Source organism: Cyclopterus lumpus, chromosome 7 (genome assembly GCF_009769545.1).
Source record: "Cyclopterus lumpus isolate fCycLum1 chromosome 7, fCycLum1.pri, whole genome shotgun sequence".
NCBI lineage: Eukaryota > Metazoa > Chordata > Actinopteri > Perciformes > Cyclopteridae > Cyclopterus > Cyclopterus lumpus.
The window spans coordinates 404,941-425,775 of NC_046972.1; the positions used below are offsets into that span (position 1 = coordinate 404,941).

At 45.2% G+C, this 20,835-nt stretch overlaps 1 protein-coding gene across 3 annotated transcripts in view; it reads left to right on the forward strand.

The window, feature by feature from the left end:
• Positions 1-20,835, forward strand: part of LOC117733230 (rho guanine nucleotide exchange factor 10-like protein) — a 50,384-nt gene that overhangs the window by 7,770 nt on the left and 21,779 nt on the right. For 2 of the 3 annotated variants that reach the window (XM_034536704.1, XM_034536703.1), the window contains exons 3-17: positions 1,872-2,144; positions 2,234-2,261; positions 3,326-3,399; positions 3,970-4,197; positions 5,558-5,691; positions 7,956-8,069; positions 8,147-8,255; positions 8,389-8,492; positions 14,128-14,205; positions 14,598-14,777; positions 16,619-16,735; positions 17,324-17,416; positions 18,332-18,502; positions 18,861-19,006; positions 19,377-19,543. In XM_034536704.1, the coding sequence (XP_034392595.1) occupies positions 1,872-2,144; positions 2,234-2,261; positions 3,326-3,399; positions 3,970-4,197; positions 5,558-5,691; positions 7,956-8,069; positions 8,147-8,255; positions 8,389-8,492; positions 14,128-14,205; positions 14,598-14,777; positions 16,619-16,735; positions 17,324-17,416; positions 18,332-18,502; positions 18,861-19,006; positions 19,377-19,543 (2,016 nt within the window). Of the gene's footprint in view, positions 1-1,871; positions 2,145-2,233; positions 2,262-3,325; positions 3,400-3,969; positions 4,198-5,557; positions 5,692-7,311; positions 7,520-7,955; positions 8,070-8,146; positions 8,256-8,388; positions 8,493-14,127; positions 14,206-14,597; positions 14,778-16,618; positions 16,736-17,323; positions 17,417-18,331; positions 18,503-18,860; positions 19,007-19,376; positions 19,544-20,835 lie in introns of those variants that run through there. The other variant, XM_034536705.1, reaches the window with a different exon arrangement.

Genomic DNA, 20,835 nt, shown 5'->3' on the forward strand with positions numbered 1-20,835 from the left:
CTAGTACCCTGTTAGTTCCCAGCCAGTTCGCTTCCAGTTCCCAGATAGTTCCCTGCCAGTTCCCTGCTACTTCTCAGATAGTTCCCCGCCAGTTCCCTGCTAGTTCCAAGCCAGTTCCCCGCCAGTTCCCTGCTAGTTCCAAGCCAGTTCCCAGCCAGTATCCTGCCAGTTCCCAGATAGTTCCCTGCCAGTTGCCCGCCAGTTCCCTGCTAGTTCCCAGCCAGTTCCCAGATAGTTCCCCGCCAGTTCCCTGCTACTTCCTTGCCAGTTCCCAGCTAGTTCCCGGCCAGTTCCCTTCCAGTTCCCAGCAAGTTTGCTGCCAGTTCCCAGATAGTTCCCTTCTAGTTCCCCACCAGTTCCCCTCCAGTTCCCTGCTAGTTCCCAGCCAGTTCCCCTCCAGTTCCCTGCTAGTTCCCAGCCATTTCCATGCTAGTTCCCTGCTTTGTTCCCAGCCAGTTCCCAGCCAGTATCCTGCTAGTTTCCTGCCAGTTCCCAGATAGTTCCCTGCCAGTTCCCCGCCAGTTCCCTGCTAGTTCCCCGCCAGTTCCCTGCAAGTTCCCTGCTAGTTCCCAGCCAGTTCCTAGCTAGTTCCCAGCCAGTTCCCTGCTAGTTCCCCGCCAGTTCCCATGCAGTTCCCAGCAAGTTCTCTGCTTGTTCCCTGCCACTTTCCAGACAGTTCCCAGACAGTTCCCTACTAGTTCCCTGTTAGTTCCCAGCCAGTTCGCTGCCAGTTCCCAGATAGTTCCCTACTTGTTCCCTGCCACTTCCCTGACAGTTCCCAGACAGTTCTCTGCCAGTTCCCAGCCAATTCCCTTACAGTTCCCAGCTAGTTCCCTGCCAGTTCCCAGACAGTTCCCAGACAGTTCCCTGCTGTTCCCCGCCAATTCCCAGACAGTTCCCTGCTAGTTCCTTGCCAGTTCCCAGCCATTTCACCGCCAGTTCCCTAGTTCCCAGGTCATCCATGTTTGTATGTCTTTAATACATGCTTGAAGTTTAGCGAGCTGGTTGGTATAATTGAGTATCATCTGCATAACAATGAAAGTTTATGCAGTGTTTTCTGATAATGTTGCCCAAAGGAAGCATATGTAAGGTAAATAAAATTGGTCCAAGCACAGAACCTTGTGGAACTCCGTGATTAACGTTGGTGGTCATTGAGGCTTCATCGTTTACAAATACAAACTGAGATCGATCTGATAAATAGGATTTAAACCAACTTAGTGTGGTACCTGAAATGCCAATCGACTGATCCAGTCTCTGTAATAGGATGTCATGATCAATGGTGTCGAACGCAGCACTAAGGTCTAACAAGATCAGTACAGAGATGAGTCCTTTACCAGTACTAAGGTCTAACAAAACAAGTACAGAGATGAGTCCTTTATCTGATGCAATTAGGAGGTCATTTATAATTTTCACCAGTGCTGTCTCTGTGGTGTTTTCTAAATCCTGACTGGAACTCCTCAAATAAACTATTCTGATGTAGAAAGTCACACAACTGATTTGCGACTACTTTCTCAAGGATCTTAGAGAGGAAGGGAAGGTTAGAGATCGGTCTGTAGTTAGCCAACACCTCTGGATTAAGAGTTGTTTTTTTCAGGAGAGAGTTCCCTGCCAGTTCCCCGCCAGTTCCTAGCCAGTTCCTAGCCAGTTCCCCGCAAGTTCCACGCTAGTTCCCCGCCAGTTCCTAGCTAGTTCCCTGCCAGTTCCATCTAGTTCCCTGCCACTTGTTACTTTTTGTTACTTTCTACCACTTTATTCTCACAGAAAATAAGTCTTAGATTTACTTCTGGACAAAATCTAAATGTTAATGACATGTTTTCTAGGTGAAGATATGTGCTCATCTCCAGTACTAAATCACCTGCTTCCCTCCTCAGTGTCTCTTTCTAATGAGGCGTCACACAAAGAGGAAGATGCGGATGAAGAGGAGCAGGGGGAGGAGTTTGAGTTTGATGACATGGATGACATGGGACCTCCAGAGATGAGTTCTGGCTCTTTGATTAGGAGTGACTGGAGAGCAGACACCGCAGTGTCAAACTTTTATGCCAATTCAGACCCGGTCCAGGGGACAGCAATACAGGACATGCATGGAACAACCAGGACTGGGCAGAAGGGCCACAACCCCGCACTGTACCAGCAGCACTGCTCAGGTGAACATAGAAGGACACAATAGGTATGGATGTATTGAAATAAGGGTTTTACGTTTGTAGATGACATTGTCATTTTCTTTTTTTGCCAGATATGGAGGTCAGGGAGTCCCCAGAAGGGTGAGTTGTGATTAAGTAAATTATAGCCTGCTACACATGCGAAAGAACACACTTGACTTGAGGAACTGACCACTCTGTAATTTTCAAGCAGACCAATAATCTCTGTAATTACATTTTTTAAATCAGTGTTGTTTGTAATATCTAGGGTAATGCAAAGTAAAACACCTTTTGCACATTTATGTAGAATTTAACGTCCGATGTAGATGTGAGTCGAATTTAAAAAAGGAAAAAAAAAAAAAGTCCAATAAAGTCTGTTTAAATGTTATCAGTATGAAACCAGGCGACAGTAAAATGACAGCCCCATATTAGCATATCTGGAGGAGACTGACCAGTGTCACCATTGGAATCATATAAAAAGGCATCAATGTTCTGATATAGTGGATATGATGCAGTCTGACTTCTATATAAATAGAAATAATCAGACTTCACCTCCCCTCAATCTTTCTTGTCATGTGATAGGACACAATGAGTTGTTTACTCCCATAGATGTCCCGTTGAGGGTATAACCAGTCTGTGATTGATTCCACTGTTAAACTCTATTAAATATGAGCATGAAAGTTCATTTTGGAACCTTGGAAAAGAAAAACCCTGAAAACAAAAAGGTTGTTAAGGTCCACTGACTATCTTTATTCCAGGCCTTTAAAACCACATTGTATGATTTCCAGCAACGAACGCAGACCATATCTGTCTCCTATTTATTATCACAGATTATCGAGTTCTAGAGTTCAATCTTTGGTCACATGTTAATTAAGGAAGTGGCCTTCAGTTAACTTTTATTTGGCAACCAGGCTTTTATCTATTTAGAGGTTTTGAAGTATAGTTCAGAGAAACCACCTCATGGACTGATAAAGTATTCAATTCAATTCAATTCAGTTTATTTTGTATAGCCCAATATCACAAATTACAAATTATCCTCAGAGGGCTTTACAATCTGTACACATACAACATCCCTGTCCCAGGACCTCACATCGGATCAGGAAAAACTCCCAAAAAAGTATGTCTTGTGATACTTAGGAAGTGTTATTTGACCTGCTATGACCTTCAGATTAAAATGCTTGTTGCAGGTATTCCACCTCCTCTGATCTGGGGGTGACTGGAGAGTCAGAGAGCTTCTGGAAAGCGAACAGTATTTATGAAGGTAAGAAATAAGAACATGCTGAGACCTGGATCTGGCTTACAGCTGGTCTGTGTCCACATGCTCACCAAAGTCAGGATGTTTTTGTGTTTGATTGTATCCGGACAGCACAGGTGTCACTTCGAACCTAGGAGTGGCTCAGTGTGGTCTCAGAGCTCACAGTGCGATTACACAAAGGTACACAACCTGCCTGTAGCGTTAGCTCTGGTAGCTAGCGTGTAGCAAAGGTACAAGGCTGTTTCAGTAAGGTTTTGGAATATAGAGCCCAAGTTCTTCCACTCCACCTAGTGTGAATGGGTGAATGACGACATGTGGTGTTAAAGTGTTTTGAGTGGTCGGAAGACTAGAAAAGATCTATACAAGAAGAGTCCATTTACTGTACTTGTATAGATCATGTGCATGTTTACTGTATTTACTCCAACTATTGAAATCAATGATAATCAATGGCAACCAAATCTTAAATGCACACTGCATGTTTTAGACGGCATTGAACAAAATGTAAAGTGTACGTGATATGAACAAATGTTCCTTTGACGCCGTGGTACTTGAACCAGTGGTTTCATTGTCTTATAGAAAAGTCTTCGGCAGGCGGTCAGGACAAGTCCGGCAGTGCAATAAACGGGTGCAACTCCCAGCAGGACACGGCTGAGACCGGGGTGCCCTCTTTAGTCAGCCCACAGACTGAACATCACACAGCTGAGATAGGCGGACCTGCCAACCAGAGTCCAGACAGTGTTGTCAGAGACCTCAAGGTCATCTATGACGACGTGCCTGCTGAGAACCTTCAGCACCCAGTGGAAGGTGAGTCATTGTTTTTCACATCCTAGAAGTCGACACAGCAGTGAACATTGTGGAACTCCAGTATTCAACACTGTGGACTCCACCTTTTATACAGGCTGCCTGAAACAATAGAGGTTAAAGGTTCTCTACATGGAATTTAGATCTGTTGCCTCCACACAGCTGGGAGCTGGTGGCTAGCAGCTAACAGTGCTAACAGGGCAAACAAAGGTCACAGTGCTAGCAGTCTTAACCTAAATGGGGGAACCAGAGGGTGGGTGCTGCACCAAATCTTAGAACACACACAGAGGGAGAGTGACATTACTGTATCTTTACATGTGCTGCTGTATTAACGCTCTGAATTTCTATATAGTCTATACAACCTTTAAGGCAACATTATGTAAATAAACTGAATTGAATTGAAACCGGCGGATTGCTCCCTCCAGGTGGGGCCAAACTGCCTACCCCAAGCGAAGGAGTTCAAGTATCTCGGGGTCTTGTTCACGAGTGAGGGTAAGGTGGAGCGGGAGATCGATAGGTGGATCGGTGCGGCTGCAGCAGTAAAACAGGCGCTGTACCAGTCCGTCTTGGTGAAGAGGGAGCTGAGCCGGAAGGCAAAGCTCTCCATTTACTGGTCGGTCTACGTTCAAACCCTCACCTATGGTCACGAACTCTGGGTCGTGACCGAAAGAACGAGATCTGGGATACAAGCGGCCGAAATGAGCTTCCTCCGTAGGGTGGCCGGGCTCAGCCTTAGAGATAGGGTAAGGAGCTCGGACATCAGGGGGGAGCTTGGAGTCGAGTCGCTGCTCCTTCGTGTCCAAAGGAGTCAGCTGAGGTGGTTCATCTAGTCAGGATGCCTCCTGGACGCCTCCCATTAGAGGTTTTCCGGGCACGTCCAACTGGTAGGAGGCCCCGGGGAAGACCGAGGACACGCTGGAGGGATTATATCTCCCGGCTGGCCTTGGAACGCCTCGGGATCCCCCAGAATGAGCTGGAAAGTGTTGCGGGTGAGAGGGAAGCCTGGGTCGGCCTGCTGAACCTGCTGCCACCGCGACCCAACCCCGGATAAGCAGCTGATAATGCTGGATGGATGGATGAATTGAAATTGAATTGAATTGAATGTAACTTCTTTACCTTTTTAAAATCACAGATTCTAAATCATTTTGATGTTGCAATTCTTTCATTCCCACTCTCGCCCTGATTGCCTGTTGTTTTTTTATTTCTTGGTTTATTTGGTAGGGACAGTGCACAATAATATAACATCACTGTAGAAGCGCCAGAGTTAGCCAAGAGACTGTGGTTCCTGGACAGATGTTACAAAGTTACCCTATTCCTATTCTATAAACTGCACATCATGTGTTCTGTTGTCTTCTATGTATAGATGTTGATGACATCTACGAGGACATCCAGAGACCTGATCACCGGGGCTCCAACGGCTGGAGCTCCAGTGAGTTTGAGAGTTATGATGAGCTGTCTGACAGCGAGAGTGTTCCTCCACCCCGCAGCAGCAGCAAGGTAACTAACTCAGTTATTAACATATTAACATTATGCTGAAGATGTTAGGGTCATTTCAATGCTAGAAATGTGACATTTTTTCCCACATGTTAATGTGCATTTAGCCTGAATGGGTTTTATGCTGGTTTTATTTATTTACGTTACTGCACAAATGCTGAAAACATGGCTTAAATATATAACATATTTTTGGTCACAGGTTTGCAAAGTGCTTTACAGATAAAGGACAAGGGGGAAATACATACCAACTAAAGCACATGTTGTTTTTTGAGGTCATTATTAGCCAAACGGTGTATTATAGTGCAAATAATGAACTTGATGGCATAGTTATTCAAAATAAAAATGGATAATACACATTTAAAGCATTACATACTGCTTTTGGCCACTTGGGGGCAGCAGTTATGGCATATATTTTATTATATCCACATGGCTATGGTTAGCAAACAGATGCTATCTGACACCTAGCAGTTACAGAGGAGTCTTTGTGTCCATGTGATGAGTGTTAGGCCAATATTCACTCTCCTCTAGCTCCGTCTTTGGTAGAGTTGCAACAGGATCATTAATTGGTTCATATATCACAGATCAGATCATGATTCGAATCGGCACAAAAGAAAGTGAGCAAATATATTTTTTAGAGATCCCCGTATAATGTTTCTTTGCCACCAATTCTTGTTAATGATCCATATTGTTGCTTGATTATAGCAGCTTGTCCACAAGTCTCCAGACTATTTACATTTTTGCCACCATCCCAAAAATCATTTCAACTGCTCTGAAGTCAGTAAACCATCAACTATTTTAAATGTTATCCTTTTATTTGACTGAATATAAAGAGGATAAAGAGTCAGTAAGAGTCAGTAAAACGTCATTTCACTCTGCGATAGTTTAACTGTCATTAAGTCACTAGCTGTGTCTGAATCAAAACAATGAACCACAAGATGTCAAAACAAGTGTAATGGTTTCTAGTACCAGGCCAGAGGAACCCAAAAGCACGACATAGACCAGTTTGGTTGACTCAAGTTCAGGAAGGCAAACAACCCAAAAGGAGCAGGCAGAGAATCCGTAGTGGAGAACAGGTACAAGCAGTAACAAGCAGATATGGGATAGTAATCAGGAATACTGCTGGAGAGCTTGGCAGTAACACACAAGACAATCTGGCAGGGAACAAGTGCAAGTAGAGGGCTTAAATAGTGAGGGACTGATGAGGGGATATGCTGCAGGTGAGATGGAGGACCAGGTGAGGGGAATGAGAGCCGATTCTGTGATGACAGGAGAGTCAGTAAACAGGCAGGTGGGATGAAAACAATCTAAGATGTGTTGGAATGCGTGACAGAGGTGGTGATGAGTCTCTGAAACGGCTTCTTTCATAGACACTCATACCGATGTTGGTAGGAGAATATGGTCAATGCAGCTTTAAGGTGAGGTTTCCCGCAGGATGTCCAGTGGCGCTTTGTTGTAAAATTAACACTGTTAAATTTTAAAATGTCTGAATGTGGTGACGAAACAATCACTCAGTGGGTATGGATCTTAAAAAGTCCATGTTGGTCCGACCCAGAAGTCATCCTGGCAGCTGAATAGCCAATGACTGCACAGGGTGAATGAAGCCTGGTTTGATGAAAGAGGAAGTGAATTATTTCTGGCCGTGCTTTGCTCAGTCAGCACTTCTGTGTTCTGCTTCTGTGTTACTCCTACAGTGGACTTTCCCACTCGGTTCATGTGTAACACGAGTTAGCGTTCAGTTTGGACATGTTATGAACTTAATAGGGAGTTGATCAGCTGAAGTTTGGAAGGACAAATCATTTGTGTGAATAGAAGAGATTCACTGATATATGAGGTACGTGTCTTTTCTTCTCAGGCTTTAAGTAGAAAATAGCATTAACTAGAGCTGGGTATCGGTTCACATTACTCTTTGAGTTCAGATGAAGGCTGGAAAACTCACCCACCTAACAGATGTGCAGATTCTGAGTCTTGTTCACTTCTCATTTCATTAGAATGTCATTTCAAACGTTTAAACTGGGCAACGTTCATGTGTAGAGACAGCATTGGACATGAATGCATATAGTCTCCATCAGTCTGGTCATCACCCCGTGCTGTTTAAATACCATCTGCTTAGGAGGTGCAAGTAGAGCAGGGTCCAGTTTAGACAATCCAATTATTTTCAGTATTCCCTATGACTGGCACTGACCCCATGAAGGACTCCTGGCCTCAGTACGGGATGCAGCTGTAGTTTTCCTGAACACTGTTTTTCTGCTCTGGCATTGGACCACCAGCTGCCTGCAGACGTGCTGAGGCTGAAGGAGCGTTGTGCTGTCACCAGGAGGGAGCTGGCGGTGCGTCTTACTCCACCTCATGTTGCCCACATCAAACAGAGCTGTGACACTAAGGTAGGAGTCTGACTGAGACGGCATCAGATTTGATAATCCGCAAAACCTCGGTTATACAACTGTGTTGTGTTTTCCAGGTGCAGCAGTTGATGAAAGCAGCGAGGAGTGGTACCAGGGGCAGTTTAGAAAAGACAAAGTTAGCTATGATTCGCAAAGTGTCATTCCTGCAGAAAAAAGATTCCACAGGTGCAGAAAGTGTAATCTCTTTAGTATTGTAATTGTAATTGTGAGCACCAAGAATTCAGAATGTATCAATTCTAAATATCTGTCACAAAGCTACCAGAGCAGATTCATAAAGGCCTTGTGTTTCATTTTGCAGGTGAGGGAAGGGATGATGCAGGTTACCTGGATGTGTCTGTGTGTGAGTTGAAGCACCCTCCACCACAACTGTGCCCCATGCCGGAGGGGCTCAGCAGTCAGCAGGTGAGCATGCACACTGAAGATGACCAGCTTGAGTTCTTCCGCAGCGTATTCAGAAAGCAGCGTACTCCTTTTAGGTAATACGGATTAACCTGAGTGTCTGTAACATGTATCTACTTATCAGTATTCAAACCATGCACGTTCACTTCTTTACCTCAACTGATTCTCCTTGTTTGTTTGATCATGCTTGTGTAAGAAGACCCTGTTTTAATTAGCTTGTAATTCAACACGTCCCCCATGTTTACCTGTTGTCCTAATGAATTCAGTATAATGTACATTTCCACAGCACTAATTCCACCAGTGCAACAGTCATGTTCTCATTTTCACTTTGTTACTATAATACTATCATTCACTAATCAATTGCTTCTACTTTGATGTATTCTTAATAGTTGATAAAGGAATACTTCACACAAAATAACCATTTGTATATCAATGACTGACCTTAAGGAAACATTTTTAGAAGCAGTCTAAAAATGTTTCCCTAAGAATTTCCTTCAGTTTATTTTGTGTAGCCCAGAATTACAAATCTCAGAAGGCTTTACAATCTGTACACATACGACATCCATGACCTTTGACCTCACATTGGATCAGGAAAAACTCCCAAAAAAACAGAAAACAATCTTTCACAGGGAAGAAAGGTAAGAACCCTTCAAGAGAGCAACAGAGGAGGATCCCTCTCCCCGGATGGACAGAAGCAATAGATGTCATGTGACCAGATGAACAGTGTTACAGAGTTACATAAACACATTCCATGAATATGACAATGTATGAATGATGGGTTGTAGGATCCAGATATCGTGGTCCACAGCTACACATTCCTTCAAAGTAGCTGTAATTAAACCTCTCCTGAAGAAGCCCACTCTTAATCCAGAGGTGTTGGCTAACTACAGACCGATCTCTAACCTTCCCTTCCTCTCTAAGATCCTTGAGAAAGTAGTCGCAAATTCAATTCAATTCAATTCAGTTTATTTTGTATAGCCCAATATCACAAATTACAAATTTGCCTCAGAGGGCTTTACAATCTGTACACATACAACATCCCTGACCTTTGACCTCATATCGGATCAGGAAAAACTCCCCAAAAATAACCTTTGACAGGGAAAAAAGGGAAGAACCCTTCAGGAGAGCAACAGAGGAGGATCCCTCTCCCCGGATGGACAGAAGCAATAGATGTCATGTGTACAGAATGAACAACATTTACAAAGTTACATAAACACATTACATGAATATGACAATGTATGAATGGAACTCCAATCCATGAAACAGAAGGAGGTAGAGACTTTCTACATCAGAATAGTTTATTTGAGGAGTTTCAGTCAGGATTTAGAAAACACCACAGCACAGAGACAGCACTGGTGAAGATTACAAATGACCTCCTAATTGCATCAGATAAAGGACTCATCTCCGTACTGGTATTATTAGACCTTAGTGCTGCGTTCGACACCATTGATCATGACATCCTATTACAGAGACTGGATCAGTCGATTGGCATTTCAGGTACCGCACTAAGTTGGTTTAAATCCTATTCATCAGATCAATCTCAGTTTGTATTTGTAAACGATGAAGCCTCAATGACCACCAACGTTAATCACAGAGTTCCACAAGGTTCTGTGCTTGGACCAATTTTATTTACCTTTTATATATGCTTTCTTTGGGCAATATTATCAGGAAACAGTGCATAAACTTTCATTGCTATGCAGATGATACTCAATTATATCTATCGATCAAACCAGAGGAGACCAACCAGCTCGCTAAAGAATGTCTTAAAGACATAAAAACATGGATGACCTGCAACTTCCTGATGTTAAACTCAGACAAAACTGAAGTTATTTTACTAGGCCCTGAACACCTCAGGGATCAATTATCTGGTGATGTGGTTTCTGTAGATGGCATTGCCCTGGCATCCAACACCACTGTAAAGAATCTCTGCATTATCTTAGACCGAGACTTGTCCTTTAACTCCCACGTTAAGCAAATCTCAAGGATTACATTTTTTCATCTACGTAACATTTCAAAAATCAGGCACATCTTGTCTCAAAAAGATGCAGAAAAGCTGTTTGTTACTTCCAGACTAGATTACTGCAACTCTTTATTATCAGGCTGCTCTAATAAGTCTCTTAAATCCCTCCAGTTGATCCAGAATGCTGCAGCTCGTGTACAAACAGAAACTAAGAAAAGAGATCACATTACTCCTGTATTAGCTGCTCTGCACTGGCTCCCTGTTCCTCCCCGGAGTCGTTGTGACTTCACGTCTCATAGGGTCCATTGGACCTGGAGGTGTCTGATGCCTGGTGAACCGGCCTCTCGCGTTGGCCATGCTGATGCGCCCCGCCCCCCCTCCTCTCTACCTCTTTCTGTTTCATGGATTGGAGTTCCATTCATACATTGTCATATTCATGTAATGTGTTTATGTAACTTTGTAAATGCTGTTCATTCTGAACACATGACATCTATTGCATGTCCATCCGGGGAGAGGGATCCTCCTCTGTTGCTCTCCTGAAGGTTTCTTCCCTTTTTTTCCCTGTGAAAGGTTATTTTTGGGAAGTTTTTATTGATCCAATGTGAGGTCCTGGGACAGGGATGTCGTACGTGTACAGATTGTAAAGCCCTCCATCCATCCATCCATCCATCCATTATCAGCCGCTTATCCGGGGTTGGGTCGCGGTGGCAGCAGGTTCAGCAGGCCGACCCAGGCTTCCCTCTCACCCGCAACACTTTCTAGCTCATTCTGGTGGATCCCGAGGCGTTCCAAGGCCATCCGGGAGATAGAATCCCTCCAGCGTGTCCTCGGTCTTCCCCGGGGCCTCCTACCAGTTGAACGTGCCCGGAAAACCTCTAATGGGAGGCGTCCAGGAGGCATCCTGACTAGATGCCCGAACCACCTCAGCTGACTCCTTTGGACACGAAGGAGCAGCGACTCGACTCCAAGCTCCCCCCTGATGTCCGAGCTCCTTACCCTATCTCTAAGGCTGAGCCCGGCCACCCTACAGAGGAAGCTCATTTCGGCCGCTTGTATCCGAGATCTCGTTCTTTCGGTCACGACCCAGAGTTCGTGACCATAGGTGAGGGTTGGAACGTAGACCGACCAGTAAATGGAGAGCTTTGCCTTCCGGCTCAGCTCCCTCTTCACCAAGACGGACCGGTACAGCGCCTGTTTTACTGCTGCAGCCGCACCGATCCACCTATCGATCTCCCGCTCCACCTTAGCGACCTCTGCCAGGGATATGGGTGAAACCACCCCAAAGTCTTCCGGCGCTGCCCCCTCTCCGGGGGACATGTTGGCCGGGTTTAGGAGTTCCTCAAAGTGCTCTTTCCACCGCCCGACGATGTCCCCAGTCCGGGTCAGCAGTTTCCCCCCCCCCCCCCCCCCCCCCTGCTGAGAACAGCCTGGGGTAGACCCTGCTTTCCCTTCCTGAGCCGTCGGATGGTTTGCCAGAACTTCCTCGAGGCCAACCGAAAGTCTTTCTCCATGGCCTCCCCGAACTCCTCCCATGCCCGAGTTTTAGCCTCCGCGACCATCGCAGCTGCATCCCTTCTGGCTCGCCGGTACCCGTCAGCTGCTTCAGGAGACCCCTGGGCCAGCCAGGCCCGAAAGGCCTCCTTCTTCAGTTTGACGGCTTCCCTCACCCCCGGTGTCCACCACCGGGTTCTCGGGTTGCCGCCACAACAGGCACCGATGACCTTCCGGCCACAGCCCCGAGCAGCCGCGTCCACAATAGAGGCTTTGAACAAGGTCCACTCGGATTCCATGTCCCCAGTCTCCCTCGGGATTTGTGAGAAGTTCTTCCGGAGGTGGGAGTTGAAGACCTCCCGGACAGGATCCTCTGCCAGACGTTCCCACTTCACCCTCACTACACGTTTGGGCTTGCCAGGTCTTTCTAGCCGACTCCCCCGCCATCTGATCCAACTCACCACCAGGTGGTGATCAGTTGACAGCTCTGCTCCTCTCTTCACCCGAGTGTCCAAGACATACGGCCGCAGATCAGATGATACGATTACAAAGTCGATCATTGATCTCCGGCCTAAGGTGTTCTGGTACCAGGTACACTTATGAGCCACCTTATGTTCGAACATGGTGTTCGTTATGGACAAACTGTGGCTAGCACAGAAGTCCAACAACAAAACACCATTCGGGTTCAGATCGGGCAAGCCGTTCCTCCCAATCGCGCCCCGCCACGCGTTGAAGTCTCCCAGGAGAACTATGGAGTCGGCAGGCGGCGCCCTTTCCAGGACCCCTCCCACCGACTCCAAGAAGGCCGGATACTCCGAAATGCTGTTCGGTGCATAAGCACAAACAACAGTCAGAGCCTTACTCCCCGCAACCCGTAGGCGCAGGGAGGCGACCCTCTCGTTCCCCGGGGAAAACTCCAACACAGCGGCGCTCAGTCGGGGGCTCGTGAGTATCCCCACTCCTGCCCGGCGCCTCTCACCCTGGGCAACTCCAGAAAAGGACAAAGTCCAACCCTTCTCCAGGAGCTTGGTTCCAGAGCCCATGCTGTGCGTGGAGGTGAGCCCAACTATATCTAGCTGGTACTACTCCACCTCCTGCACCAGCTCCGGCTCTTTCCCCACTAGTGAGGTGACGTTCCACGTCCCTAGAGCTAGTCTATGCCGCCGGCAATCGGCCCGCCCAGGTCTCCCGCCTGGCCCGCCGCCCGGTCTACATAGCACCCAACCCCGATAATTCTCCCTGCGGGTGGTGGGTCCACAGGGTGACTGCTGCTCCATGTTGTTCTTTCGGGCTGAGCCCGACCGGGCCCCATGGGCGAAAGCCCGGCCACCAGACGCTCGCCGACGAGCTCCCCTCCTGGGTCTGGCTCCGGGAGGGTGCCCCGGTTTCCCTTGTCCGGGCAAGGTAGTTTCAGACCGTGGGCTGCTATTCATCAGGGTTTATTGAACCGCTCTTAGTCTGGGCTCTCCCCCGAGACCTGTTTGCCTTGGGAGACCCTACCAGGGGCTGATGGCCCGGACAACATAGCTCCCAGGATCACTGAGCCACTCAAACTCCTCCACCACGTTAAGGTGGCGATTCAAAGGAGGAGATTGTAAAGCCCTCTGAGGCAAATTTGTAATTTGTGATATTGGGCTATACAAAATAAACTGAATTGAAAATTAAATTAAATTGAATGGAAGTCTTCAATTAAATTTATTTTGTGTAGCCCAAAATCACAAATTACAGATTTGTAATCTGTACACGTATGACAAACCTGTCCCTGTTCCTGCAGATGACATATTAATTAATTGTGAAACATCGTAGGATATATCTTAACATTAACAGAAACAGTAGATGCCACTGGAATTATTTAGTGATTGAAAAGAGTTACATGAATGTAAAACAAGAAAACAAGAGAGCAGCTGAGTATGACATGACTCACTTGTTCTATGGGAATTAGTGCTTTAGAAATATACATCATACTGAATTCATTTTGCCATTACAGTACAGGTAATTCTATGTTGTTTAACCAGGCCTTTATTACTGGCCTTGTTTGTGCTGACCACAGCAATGATTTATTATCAGCTTTTATTTGATAATTTACAGGATACAATTTGGTATCCTCGGATAACCTCTAAACAGTAATTGCAGGTGCTTTTATTCCACATTTATGTGAATGTTTAAGTTTCTCACTGCCTCCTTCAGGTGGTCAGACGTCTCATCCTCAGCTCCATTGTGCAGAGTGAGAGCAGCTACCTGAACTCTCTCAAGAGAATCCTCCAGGTGAGTCCACCCTCAGGTAAAAGGGAGTCTCTTTTTTCTATTGGAGAGAGTTAGAGTGGAACATATTCATGGTCTGTGTTCACTGTCCAGTTGAGAAGATCATAATAACACCAGAGCATCAGTGGTGACGGAGCTATGCTGTGGCTTTACACTTTATGATTTATGGTGATAATAATCATTTACTTAAAAATCCTGATGTGCCAATTGTCATTATTAAGTCATTACTAAGCTATCAGCAAATGATCACTATGATCTCCAGGATGCAGTTAACTGAATAACCCTGCTGAAAAGAACGCCAGAGAAAGAAAATGCTGTGTAAGCGATTCAATCCTAATGGAAGCTGAAAGAAACTGCCACAGATCTGGCCAAGCTGACACTTCTTTGTCTGTCAGGAGTACCAGAAGCCTTTGTTGGAGCCACAGAACTGGATCCTAAACCCCAAGAAGGTGCGTCACATCTTTTACCGTCTGCAGGAGATCCATCAGTGCCATTCAATGTTCCAGATCGCCTTGGCGTCCCGCGTGGCCGAGTGGGATCACAGCGAGACCATCGGAGACCTGTTTGTCGCCTCGGTTAGTCACATCTTTGTTTCACTGATTCCTTCTTCCTTGCCTTCCCTCTGTTACCAGCAGTCTTTCAGAATCCACGTTCCGTGTTAGTAACACAGGCTCTCTCTCATAAATGTGTTGTCTCTGAGCTGTCATCACGATGATAACAGGGTTATTTTCTCAAAGTAAACAAAGCTCCTGCTCTGAAACTCGAGACATTATGATACAGCTGTTTGGACTGGCTGAGTGGTTATAACCATGAGTGAACTCATCTTCATGTTTGGTGCCCCTTTTTTAGTATGCAGAATTAAATTCTGTTTATTTTGTATAGCCCAGAATCACAAACTCCCCTCAGAGTGCTTTACAACCTGTACACATCCGAAATCCCTGACCTTTGACCTCACATCGGATCAGGAAAAACTTCCAAATAATAGAAAAAACCCTTTCACAGGGAAAAAAGTGAAGAAACCTTCAGGAGAGCAACAGAGGAGGATCCCTCTCCCCAGATGGACAGAAGCAGAAGATGTCATGTGTACAGATGAACAGCGTTACAGAGTTACAACACATTCAATGAATATGACAAAAAAATAATTAGTAGCCATGGACCACGATCCAGATTTCCACAATCCATGAAACAGAAGGAGGTAGAGAGGAGGGGCATCAGCAGAGCCATGGCAGGAGGCAGGAGAAGGGCCACAGAGGCAGGAGGCATTGCGAAAGAGTTGAGGCCATTGAGGCATGAGGAACGACAAAGGAGGCCAGGCCCTTGAGGAAGGAGGCCAGGGGCAGGAAGCAGGGGCAATAAGTCAGGGGGCAGGGCCCAGGAGCCGGGATCGGCTCCAGACACAGCCAGGTCCAATGGAACCTGTAAGGCGAGAAGGCACAAAGACTCCGGGGAGGAAGTGATGTCGTATGTGTATAGATTGTAAAGCCCTCTGAGGCTAAAAGTAGAGTTAGTAATGTCTATAGCAGCATATCTAGGGGTTGGACCAGGGAAAACCTGAGCCAGCAGTAACTATAAGCGCTGGGCCTCTTTTGGCGCCGCTTCCGGCTCCAGACCCCGTACCCCCATTGGCACCACTTCCGGTCCCCCTGAGACCAGTCCCCCTGAGACCAGTCCCCCTGAGCCCCGTCCCCCTGAGCCCCATTCCCGTGGCCGTCCTCCAGCCCGCCCCCCGGACTGCCTCTGCTGTGTCCTAGGTCCTTCCTCGGGCTCCCCTCCACCCACCCTAGAGGACCTTTTTCTGAATCTGTCTGGAATCCGTCCCTTGAGGAGGGGGTACTGTAACACCCTTTGTGCTTCCTGTGTGTGTGTGTGTGTGTGTGTGAGAGAGTGTGTGAATGAATGCCGTCTCGATTCATCAGATCAGGTTTCTCCCAGAAAGTCTTCCAGTTATCTACGTAGCCCACATTGTTTGCTGGACAACCAGGGGTTTTAATGATGACATGCGGCTATACAACATTGTTTTGGTGTATGTACAGACCGATTCCACATTAACTTTAGTGCAAAGCCTTTTTAAAACAACCACAAGGAGCCATATTGTATTGCTGCTGAGGTAAATTTATTTAGAGCATGCAGTGAAAAATGCTACAGCAGAAATTAAAATCACCCTCCTCTGTGTCTCTGTTACTCTTGGTTAAAGCTATATGAGTGAAATATTCAAGACCATTTCATCAGATTATACATTCTAGATGACTAGGTCACAAAGTGGTCAGTGGTTGAGCAGACAAATAGCTTTCATGTTACTTTGAGGTGAAACCTTCTATAAAAACAGCAGTGAGTTAAATTATTGTGCATGGACAGAAACAGTGGACTCACTGGTGGCCGTGAACCCGAGTTCTGAGTCACGCTCTGTCCTCCACAGTTTTCGAAGTCCATGGTGCTGGAGGTCTACAGTGACTACATCAACAACTTCACCAACGCAATGACACTGATCAAGAAGGCCTGCATGTCTAAACCTGCTTTCCTGGACTTTCTGAAGGTGCTCACTCTTTGTGTTTGAAACCATAGTTGAGTTATTGAGTCAAATCCTGTCGGCTGTACACTGGATGGGTTAGTGGAGGTTTGGAACGCATCCATTTCATTCAGCTTTTATTTTGACTACACCAGCCACACACATTGAACTTGATACATTTAAGAAATGTAGTATTAAGGTTTGCACCTGATGATTTTTACGGTTAAGGAGACACAACACAGCCTGCACAATGAATAAAATCAGTTACGCAACTACTTAAATGAGGTTTGGATATTGATAGTTTCCACACTTTCTTACACAATGTTAGCTGGTTTCACTATAGCATTAGAAAACATTGTAGGGCAATATACTGTATGTCATGGCAGCTATTGTACAGGACCCAAGGAACATTTAGTCAGTGAAGGGTATGTTTTCATCAGGCACTAAATGAAGAACTGAGAAAGCTTTACAATACATATCCCATGAAAGGAGTACACATCCATGTTAGTATAATGATATGCAACCCTTGTTTTGTAACACTCTCCATGGTTCCTATTTTAACATCATTGAAGCAGAGAACACTGATACACGATCTACTCTCCATGTGACTTTCAGAAGAAGCAGGCCTCGAGTCCGGACAGAATCACTCTGTACGGCCTGATGGTCAAACCCATCCAACGCTTTCCTCAGTTCATTCTGCTGCTGCAGGTGAGTGACAGACACAAACACTGTTCACCCTGTTCACACACTGATGACATTGTTTATAAACTGATCACACACGTATCTCACACTGTTCACACACTGTTCTCACTGTTTCACACTGATCACAATGACTGTTTAAATATTGCATACCCACAATTTTCACCCCTTTTGATGACTGTATTTGGTCCTTCATGACCTGTAAAATGTCATTGTAATTCAAACTAATCCGTTCTGACCTGGATCCTTGGTTATACAGCCTTTCAGCGTTGTCAAACAGGAGTAGTACATCTCTCAGAAAGGGGCAGCATGTGCAGTCAAGTGGAGTATTTGGTTTCATTGCCAGGCCTGGATTTGTACTGAAACTCTTTGTTGGAGTTTTTGACAAGAGGAAGTGAAAGGCATGTGCATTGTGGGTGAATGGAAAAGCGTTGAAATGTTCCCCTTCTGCACCTGCTATCTCGAAACAAAGACAAGCGTGAGGCAAATGAGAAATCATTGGAGCATTTGATACAACTGTTTGGAAGATCAAAATATGTTCATCAGAGTGTTGATATATTAGATATTGATACCCATTGCTGGTTTAAGATGAGAAATTGAATTGGCTACACTATTCACTCAATTTGAGGTTCGATCCCTAGCTCCCACAGGCTGTGCGTGCAGTGTATGAATGTTAGTCCTGATGGACAGGTGGTACCTTGCATGGTAGCTCCTCCCATCAGTGTGTGAATGGGTGAATGATGTCATGTAGTGTTAAAGAGCTTTGAGTGGCCAGAAGACTAGAAAAGATCTGTACTAGTAGATTTGACCAATTAAGAATTAATTATATCACATGTTCTTTACTTAAGGTCATTGGTTTCTCTTGACCCTCCACTCCTGGTAACACAGTGTAGCATTGTTGTTGTTGTTGTTTTGTTGTATCAGGACATGTTGAAGAACACTCCAAAGATCCACAATGACCGGCTGCCCCTGCAGCTGGCTCTCACTGAGCTGGAGACTCTGGCAGAGAAGCTCAACGAACAGAAGCGTCTGGCTGATCAGGAGGCTGAGATCCAGCAGTTGGCACACAGTGTGGGGGACCGCAACCTCAGCAAGGTGACGCACCGTGCATCGTAACACACATTCAACTAACTATTAGCTTCAGATTATTGTGTATAGCCCAAATTTACAGATTTGCCTCAGAGGGCTTTACAATCTGTACACATACATCATCCCTGACCTTTGACCTCACATCGGATCAGGAAAAACTCCCAAAAATAACCTTTCACAGGGAAAAAAGGGAAGAAACCTTCAGGAGAGCAACAGAGGAGGATCCCTCTCCCCGGATGGACAGATGAATAGATGTCATGTGTACAGATGAACAGAGTTACAGAGTTACATAAACACATTACATGAATATGACAGAAGAGTAGGTGAGGGTCTACCTGTTCAGTGGCCTGCTTTGTGCTTCCAGCTGCTGAACTCGGGACAGCGGCAGCTGATTCAGTGTGAACTCCTCACTGAAATTGTTTATGGTGATGAAGGTCAAGTTCTCAAGTCGAAGGAGCGGAAGGTGTTCCTCCTCAACGACACCCTGATCTGTGCCAATGTTAACCTGAAGTAAGTACCTCCCACTGCAGACCCTGAGGCTGCTGCTTCAGCTCCACTATCTCGCCTGGAGTCTTTCTTACAGTTGATTATGTACATGTTTATGTTTGTGATAATTCAAATATGAATGTAGGAGTGAGATGTTCCTGTTTTTGGAGCAGTTAGCAACCTTCATGCTGAAGCGTGAGAAGAGTTTCTCGACTAACACCTTTCAGTTGCAGTCAGTTCTCGAGGAGTTCCCAGGTATCAGGTCTGTTGACGTGGTGATGTCCTTGGTAGTGGAGGTCAGAGGGGATGGGATGCAGTGATTTGGACGGATGAGAGAGCTCCTGCACAGAGAAGCTGCCACTCGGTAAACGTTTAGAACATGTTTGTCCACCAGGGGTCCCCCTGACATCAGCAGCCTGGTTCCTGTTGGCCCTCAGTACACGGTGAAGTGGTGCGCCCCCCTGCTGCAGACTCAGGTGGTGGAGGTGGGACAGGACAGTCAGCAGAGAAGGGACAGTGTCATCACAGCTAGACGCCACAGCTCCACCTCCAGCACCACTGGTACATCCACAGCTCCACACACACTGACTTAAATGAAGATCATATGTATATATATATACATCCTCTTACATATGTATGTGTATGTATATATATATATATATATATATATATATATATATATATATATATATATATATATACACACACATATATATATGTATATAAATATGTATGTGTGTATATATATACACGTATGTATATATACATACGTGTATATATGTTTGTTTTGTGACTGAATTAGATGACCTATTTATAGACTATAATATAATTCATGAATTGATTTTATAAACCTCTGGAGTCCATGTACAGTTATATTAATATCTCTTTGGTAAAACGGCACAGAAATATGGTTTGGATGTTGCTGTAGTCTGTAGACGTTCTACTTCTGTGTCCTTCTCACGAGATCGTCGTGTTTCACACAGTGAGCCAAGAGCTCGGACGCTGTGTGACGTTTGTGTCGTTTTCAGTCAGTAAATAGTTAGTTTTTATATTCTGTTGTTTGGAAAACTGTTCTTGTAAAACAGACTAAAATATATAGTAAATATTTAGTTTGTAAACAAAAACGGTTGTAATGTTCATTTTTATTTGCATACATCCCATGATTGATCCGTAGTATGAAGTCATTTCTCAGTCCCATTTTATCTCAGTCTCTCTCACACTTGGTGAAGAGTGACAGACAACACTTTTGCTCAAAAAACGATATTACAAAATTTGATGTTAGACATTTATTACATGTATCTACTATTTTATTCATAAGTTCCACCACTTTTGTGAACCTAAGACTTTGGTAAATTAATTTCCTGCCCCAAAACAATCCACAGTTTTTTCACAAGAGATTTGAAGAATTTTAATAAATCAGACTTTTTAGCTTTAGGGACAAATGACCTCTTTACACTGAGCCTGAAGACAATGGCCTGAGGAGATCGTTAACAGGCATCTTTGAAATGAAATCACAAATGACATAAAAAACCCTTTTCATGCTGGATTTACTAGTGTCATTGTCTACAGACAAAAATATTGGTATTGCATTTATGAAGTGAGCTCAAGTGAATGATAGCGTGCAGGGTTCTGTTAGTCTCTTCAGGCCTGAAAATAAAATATTGTAGCCAAATCAAACCACTTTGTCTCACTGGATGATGTCCAGTGTCATATCAACAATAAACGTTTACTTCAACAAACAATCAATGTTGCCATTGATATAGTTTTCTGTTTATCAAATGATCCAATCATTGACTGATGGTGTCAGTGGAGATGTGTACTGATCAGTCTTGCACCGTGCCATCCTTTCCATC